Below are 7,935 nucleotides of genomic sequence, written 5' to 3'. Positions count from 1 at the left end.
TTAATACCTGACGCAGTAGGACTCACATCAGTATGTGGAACTATAATTTTAACGTGCCCCTATACAAATTAAACAACACAGAAATACATTGTGAACACCCGTGAGACACTACAACAAAAATAAGTAATAAAAAGTAACTTAAAGTGCATAAAGTCGACACTAAAACACGGAAATTGCTTCTGGCTGAAGAGCCGCCTACCTCTCCCACAGAGATCAGTATCAAAAGGGGAGAACGATGCATGAACCCCGCGAAAAAAAGGGGAACAGTGTCACATACATAAGGAACGTAGGGGTACACGCTAAAATTATAGTTCCACATACTGATGTGAGTCCTACTGCGTCAGGTATTAACACAAGATGAAACAAGAATAAACACAGATTTTGTGTAATTATATAGACATATTTACATAATATATTATATACAAATGAGACATAACTGTCCCTGTTACATATGGCCCTACAATATATTTTTCAAATATAGCATGATAGGTACACAGGTCAAGCCCAGAAGCCCCCCCCCCATCACTGCAGATCTGCGTGCGTTTACATATTCAACATAATGTTGTTTCATGAGAAACATCCTTCCACATTGAACATTTGACAGTAAAGGCAGAGCACAGATCGGCCCAGATAGAGCGTATTAGTTCTTCCTCGGACAAAAAAATGTCCCAGTTTTTAATGTCAGGTTAATATATTTCAATCTCTCAATCTCAAATCAATACTCCTGCCAGAGACGAATTACATATGCATGTCTCTCTGTGCTCTCCCCAATACATAACACACTTTTGCACCACTACGCCATAAATTGGACACAGTAGATCTTTTTTTAATCAATATGATACGTTCACTTGATATGATTCATTATATAAACATTAGTCATTTTGACAACAATGACATGGCATTTATTCCATAAAATGATTCATTAATATCTATTTATCACTTTTATTTACTCGTAATCATCACATTTCATAACAACTACCTTTACCTCCATGATTTAGGCTATATTTGAACCTTTAACCCACAAAAACAGCTAACAAACAGAATTGTACTCTGAAATCAACTCACCAGTCAAACTTGTCTGGTTTGAATAGTGTTCAGGAGAGATGCTAGAAACTAAACTGTGTTTTAATGCTGTTGACTTTTATAATGTGTCTGCAGGGACCTTTGAAACCGAATTAGAGGAGGATGGTCATCGTTCGAAGAAGCCACCGGTCTTAGTGTTTGTTTGAACCAAGCAAATAAATACTAGAACATACAGAGTAAAGGTTATAATTCAGAATACATTTAGAATTTGCAAAAACAGACAATATGGAAATTGTTTTTTTTATTCGCTTTTATTCGTTTTATTCTTGTTCGTCTTTACAACAAACAAAAACAGGCAGTGAGTTCTGTTGAGAAACCAGAGAGGGATTACATCTGCATGTCTCTCCCTCCTCCCCCTAAGAAATCACATCAGACTTTTAAACCAATGCCTCACTTCCCTACTCCGCCATAGATTGGACACAGTTGAGTCGGGTCGTCCCTCTTGTGCACTATGAATTTACAAGCCGCAGAGTCGAACACTGACACACAGTCTGAAGGAAACCGTGTGGGGGTTGTAAACCTGCAAAGACACAGTCAACAGTGGATTATGTAACTACAAAAGTCAAATATAAATGCTATCCAATTAAAAATCTGAAATAATTTGGCACGTGTACTTACGCTTGGCAACATCCATTGCAGCTACAGTCCAAACATTTACTGTTTCTCCATGAAGATCCAACTGGATGCCAGGTATTATCACTGTCGTCCTGACAATGGGTCATGCCTATTTGTGGAAAGGAAATGTTTTACACATTTTAAAACAGTTTTGTATTTACTATAAATATTCTGTGAGTGTGTGTTTTTCTCTTCTTTTACCTGGTTGTAAGGGGGCCTTAGCGTAACATGAAGCATCTGATAGCGACGCCAAAGCACAAAACAGCAAAGCCAGAGCCAAATATTTCTTCAAAGGGAAAAAAGGAACAACGATTTATCATTTGATATCAGCATCCACATATGTATCCTAGGAAGCATTTGGCAAAAATCAAGCAAAAACTTTGGGTAGGTACAGTGTGTTAAGATATTTTTTTATTGAATATACAATTCATCTCATATGAGTCATTCTGTAAATTGCTCCCATTTTGATAACCCACAACTTGAGGTCCATGCCACAAAATGATACAAAACCAATGATATCACTTTTATTCAGTAATAAAGTAGTAGTATAGTAGTAGTATTTTTAACATAAAATGTCTTTACCTCCATTATTACCGCTTTACCTTATTCCATCAGCACAGAAAAACAGCTGCAAATAACATCTGTAACCAGAATTTCAGATTGAGTTCTAAAATCCACTCACCATGGTGGCAGTTGAACTTGTCCGGTCTGAATTGTGTTCAGGTAAGAGGAGAAAGGTTTAAGTGTGTGTTTGCTTGTAGGTCTCTGTCTTTTAAACGGTGTATCTGCAGAGACCTTTGGAATTAAATAAGAGAGGTTACTGGAGGTCACCACTGTCTGTTGCTAACCCAACAGAAAAAAACACATAAGGCGCGTTCACACCAAGTACTTTTCCCACAAAGGTTCCTGAGAACTACGATTTAGTTGCGTTCACACCGAAAAGTCCCAGGAACTAAATTAGTTCTAGAGAACCTTTTTTACCCCCTTTTCAGTCCCTGCTAGAAAGCAGGGACTTTCGTGGGAGAAAAAGGTTCCTGTGTCTGATTGGCTGGGCGGAATGCAAACCACGCCCCGTCCAAAAACTCCCAAAAACTTTTGTGAAGCCGCCATTTTATTATCCTTGCATTGCATTATTAGCATTAGCATTAGCCCAGCGCAGAAACGCAGAGAGACTAACTTATGACAACACAAAATAAAACATTGGAGCAGTGGAGATGAGGAGGTGTCGGCGTTCTGGCCGTTTACTCGGAAGGCTTCAGTAGAAGCTGCTGGGCCAGTCCCCAACTCCGGGGACTTCCGGCCGGGGATTTTGGGTGGTAGTATACGCCGTGAAGTTGTTTGCGGCCTGCCAGTAAACCCAAAGCAGAAGAAGAAGAAGTGACGTCAGCGCCTTCATTTGCCTAATCCACCCCCAGGAACTAATTTCCGGTGTGAACGCGATCTGTACTTAGTTCATGATAACTAAAGAGTTCTCCGGAACCTTTGTGGGAAAAGTACTTGGTGTGAACGCGCCTATAGTGACCGTAATTTTCCTGAAAGCCTTGTTAATTTTAAGATTTGACAATCCTAGTTATTTTTTAACAACTTATTTTACTTGAAGAGGGGACATATCTAAATTGTTTGGTGGAATTGGGCAAGACGTGTGTACAACAGATTTAAGGGGACAAATGTGATACAAATTCAAATACAGTTTCTTTACTCATATTATTCATGTTTTATGGTGGAGAACTATATATGTGGTTAATGCCATAAGCAAAGACAGGTTAGTGGAATATTCAAGTTAAACCTGAACATCATGTTGCTTTGTATAAACTCTAATTAACAAGCTGAGTTATTTTTAAGATGTATTTTTGTGTCAGATTTTCACAAGTTTGCTCAAGTATTTTTCTTCAATGACATGTGTTTTAATGTTATAGAACTGTAGTGAGTTTGTTTGTTGTTTTTCTTTTTGGTCTATATGTTGTTCCGTAACTAAGAAACATCTTTCCAAATGGAATATTGTTAATATTTTTCAATCTACCTCAAAACAATACTCATAATCAAATGTGTTTTAGCTGCCTCTAACAACCATAAAGGGCCTTAACCCTAACCAATCATGGGATAAGAGCCATGATCGGTCATAAAAGGTGAATCCTTTATGCTCAACTCCAGCAGTTGCAGGTAAATATTTTAGGACGAGGAGATTACAACTGGAAAGCTGAAAAACATAACTTAACAAAGGAGATGTTACGGTACGTGTTATGGTAATGATGAAACCTGAAGTGAATACCCATGGTGCAATGCTCCAGTGATGTTTTTTAGTCTGCTTCTTTCTAAAACAAACATACAGAAAAGAAAAGAGACAATGAAAACATGTTTGATGTATTTGTTTATTAGTTGGAATTTTGTTTGTAGCACCCATCTTTGTCTATCAGTAGTTGTCCTTTTCTTTTTGTCGTTTTTTTAATAACAAAACGGGCAGTGTTTTTCTGGTGAGAAGCCAGAGAGGGTTCACATCTGCATCTCTCTTTCTCATCCCTGCCAATAAGAACATGGTATAATTCCTGGGCATGTTTTTATTGACATAACATACATATGACACTCTACAGTTGAGTCGTTCTTCTTGTGCACTATGTATTTACAAGCCTTCAAGTCTAAAACTGACTCACAGTCGTCAGGAACAGTGGGGGTAGCATACCTGCAAAAACACAGTTAAAAGTAGAATATGTGAGTGAAATTGTCAAATAAAAATACTCCCCATTTAACAAATCGAAGTGTTTTTATCTGTGTACTTACAAAATATATATACATATATGTAACTACAAAAGTCAAATATAAATGCTATCCAATAAAGAATCTGAAATAATTTGGCATGTGTACTTACACAGGGCAACACGAATTGCAAGTACAGTCCATACATTTACTGTTTCTCCATCTAGATCCAACTGGATGCCAGGTCTTATCTGCGTCGTCCTGACAATGTGTGATTCCTATTTGTGGACGGAAGAAGGGGTCAATATTGTATAAAAATATGTGTATTTATTATAAATACTCTGAGTATGTGTGTGTGTTTTTCCTTACTTTCACGTGGTTCCACGTACGGTATATTACAACTATCTGATAGCGACACCAAAGCACATAGCAGTGAAGCCAGAGCCGGACATTTCTTCACACAGAAAAAAAACAGAGAACATTTGATAAAAACAAACATGTAAACTGCAGTCATTTTGACAACCACGATTTGAGCCAAAAATGATTCATTAATAACTATTCATCACTTCTATTTACTAGTAAACAACCCATTTTTACCAACTACCTTCACCTCCATGAAAAAGGCTATATGTTATCTTTTAAGGCACACAAACACCTACCGACAAACAGAATTTTACTCTGAAATCAACTCACCATGGTGGCAGTCAAACTTGTCCCGTTTGAATAGTGTTCAGGAGAGATGTTAAAAACTAAACCTTATTTTGAATGCACGGCTGTGACTATTATAACGTGTGTCTGCAGGGACCTTTGGAATTAAATAAGAGTAGGATGGTCGACTTACTGGAAGAGAATACCTCTGACTGTATTTGTTTTAACCAAGCAAATAAAAAATACTAGAACATACGGAGTGAAGGTATTAAATAACCTAGTTCAGGTTACATTTGCTATTCATCAAAAAAATCCCATTATTTGTCTACTTATACATGACATTTTAGGACAAACATATCCAAATCTAAATTCACAAGCTGATGATGATGTTGTTTTAATTTCTGATTGGGGTAATGTTGTTTTTCTTTAAAGCTCACCTATTATGCTATATTTGAACAATATATTATAGGGCCATATCTATACAAAACATGTCTCTGAAGTGTTTTGCCCAAAATACAAAACAGATCACCCATTGTAGCATGCCTCATACCCAGAGATGGGGTCGTTACTAAAAAAAACTAATATATTACATATGACATAAAAAAAAAGTAATATATTACACTACTTCGTTACTCTCTACTTAAAGTAACTCGTTACTTTACTCGTTACTTTACTCGTTACTTTACTTGCAGGGCCGGCCCGCCCCTCCCTGCAGGCAGATCACGCAGACTGCTAAAGTTTTAAATGTTCTATTTAGTTCAGTTTCCATTGTCGCATAAGACTGATCCAGATAGCTCCTGAATGTTTTCCTTTCTGACCATGGCTGTCCTCTGTCTCCTGCTATCTGTATTATTTTGCGTAGTATATCTCTGCTCACGCTGTTGCGTCGGCGTGTTCTCCTGCGTGTGTTGCACTGGAACCCTGGAACCAGACTGAAACACATGCACCGCTAAAGGCCCAGATACACCGGCCAGTCACCTGAGAAGTCGCCGACGCCGACACCGACTGTTGCGTCGCCGGACTCTCCTGTGTATTTGCCGACTTTGCCCACTGGAACACACCGCAAATACGAGCCGAGCATGTATGAACTACGCATGCGTGAGTGGCAATAACTCTCCTTACCAGCAGGCGGCGGTAGTGTGTATTCATCTTTCAAAAGAGGCAACAACCGGAACAACCGGAAGACAGAGAAGAAGAACAGACTCCGTGATATAAACAAACAACAAATAGCGTTTTTCTTTCCATTTTCACTCTCGTCCAATGAAAACATGAAGGAACAGGAGCAGGACGAACGGCAGGTACTGGAGCTAGCAGCTCTTGGACTCACGCTTGTGTTAAATCATTTGTTTACCTCCCTCACTTCCGTTAAAGCTTCTCATGCACTGATTCGCTAGCTTGATTGATTGATTGAAACGTTTATTAACAGCTTGTATATTGGGTACAGTACAGTACAGCTCAAAACATACAATTGTTAAGGGGATGCAGACCAGAGAAAGACTTTCGTCTTGTTTACATCAGGGTCCCCCATTTCCAATTCATCATATAATTTAAGACATACAAGACATATTTGACATACAGATGGCTTATTTACAATTTACATACAGATGGTTTTTTACATACAGATGGCTTATTTACAAATTTCATTTTAGATTTCGTTCTAATACATCCTAATCGGACATTTAAGACATACCAAGTCTACAGATATACAGTTAGTAACAGAGTCTAAAATGCGAGTATATACATCGATGGGGGGGGAAGCTGTCCATTGTACGACAGGTTGAGATTTGTACCATTACCGGGGCCAGTTAGCTGACCAGCCAATCAGTGTTATCCCTTTGTCCAACTTCCGGTGGTGTTCTCGACGCCGATTCAACATGTTGAAGAAAAGGCGTCAGATCGGCAGAAAAGACCCGACGGTGCGGCGCACACCACTCCGAATAGGGCGTGCCCACGCTCATGTTCGGCCTGACTCCCATTTACTGCCGATTCCGGGCCGGTGTATCTGGGCCTTTAGACTTCAGCCGAGCACGTACGAACTGCGCATGCGTGAGTGGCAATAACTCTCCCTACCAGCAGGCGGCGGTAGTGTGTATTCGTCATTCAAAACAGGCAACAACCGGAAAACAGAGAAGAAGAACAGACTACGTGATATAAACAAACAACAAATAGCTGTGCGTTAGCTTCACCTTAGCATGTGTTCTTTGCAGGTGTTTGTTGAGGTTTGATTATGACCGATTTTAGTAAGTAACGAAGAAACGCGTGTCGGGGCAATGTTAGTAACTGTAGTGTGATTACGAATTATAAAAGTAGTAGTTACTTTGTAACGCGTTACACCCAATTCTGCTCATACCCCTCTATTTCAGCCCTGTTACAAAAGTGGTGATGCTGCGTCTGGCCCTTTACATGTAACCTAGCTGCTGCTGGCCACACCCCTTTCCGCATGCAAGCAGTGAGCTGTGCGAAGAGTTAAACACCATATTATGTTCCAAACCACATCAAGCATTATTTCTGAAACAGTATGGAGCTCAAACGCTTTCTCTCTCGCGGGTTTACCACAAGGTGAGTATCTCTTATATATCCGGCTTCTTTACACATATTCTCTCCAGTACAGGTTAGTTCTGAGTGTTAGCGATGCTTGCTAATGTAAACAAAGACCTTATTACTTCCAAAATACGTCGCCCATTGTTACTGATACAGCACATAGCTTGACATGTTCTTTATCCAGTGTTTACCGCTAGAACAGTGTCATTATAACATACATATAACAACTTACTCTAAGTCCCTCTCGCAGACATACTGCTGAATACAGAGACAGACAGCTGCGGGAGGGGATTCAGCTAGAAGACTGTATATGGGGACGATACTTTGGGCTTTGCGTTGAACTCCTGGCAACGTCCT

The 7,935-nt window shown here is 39.3% G+C and overlaps 1 protein-coding gene and 1 long non-coding RNA gene across 2 annotated transcripts; both read right to left on the bottom strand.

Annotated features, from left to right (window-relative positions):
* Positions 1-1,319: 1,319 nt before the first annotated feature.
* Positions 1,320-2,419, bottom strand: msmbl (microseminoprotein, beta-like). The gene is made up of 4 exons (XM_079689115.1): positions 2,281-2,419; positions 1,900-1,984; positions 1,702-1,807; positions 1,320-1,603 (listed from the first exon to the last, which is right to left on the bottom strand). The coding sequence occupies exons 1-4, from the start codon at positions 2,284-2,286 to the stop codon at positions 1,474-1,476; spliced, it is 327 nt and encodes a 108-aa protein (XP_079545241.1). The 5' UTR covers positions 2,287-2,419; the 3' UTR covers positions 1,320-1,473.
* Positions 2,420-4,049: 1,630 nt separating this feature from the next.
* Positions 4,050-5,239, bottom strand: LOC307043508. The gene is made up of 4 exons (XR_013809395.1): positions 5,083-5,239; positions 4,759-4,843; positions 4,562-4,667; positions 4,050-4,375 (listed from the first exon to the last, which is right to left on the bottom strand). It is a non-coding gene; the product is annotated as an uncharacterized lncRNA (long non-coding RNA).
* Positions 5,240-7,935: the final 2,696 nt, after the last annotated feature.

The sequence above is a fragment of the Notothenia rossii genome, assembly GCF_949606895.1.
Source record: "Notothenia rossii genome assembly, chromosome: 6".
Lineage (NCBI taxonomy): Eukaryota > Metazoa > Chordata > Actinopteri > Perciformes > Nototheniidae > Notothenia > Notothenia rossii.
Note: the sequence above shows the minus strand (reverse complement) of the source record. Positions and strands in the feature narration are given on the sequence as shown.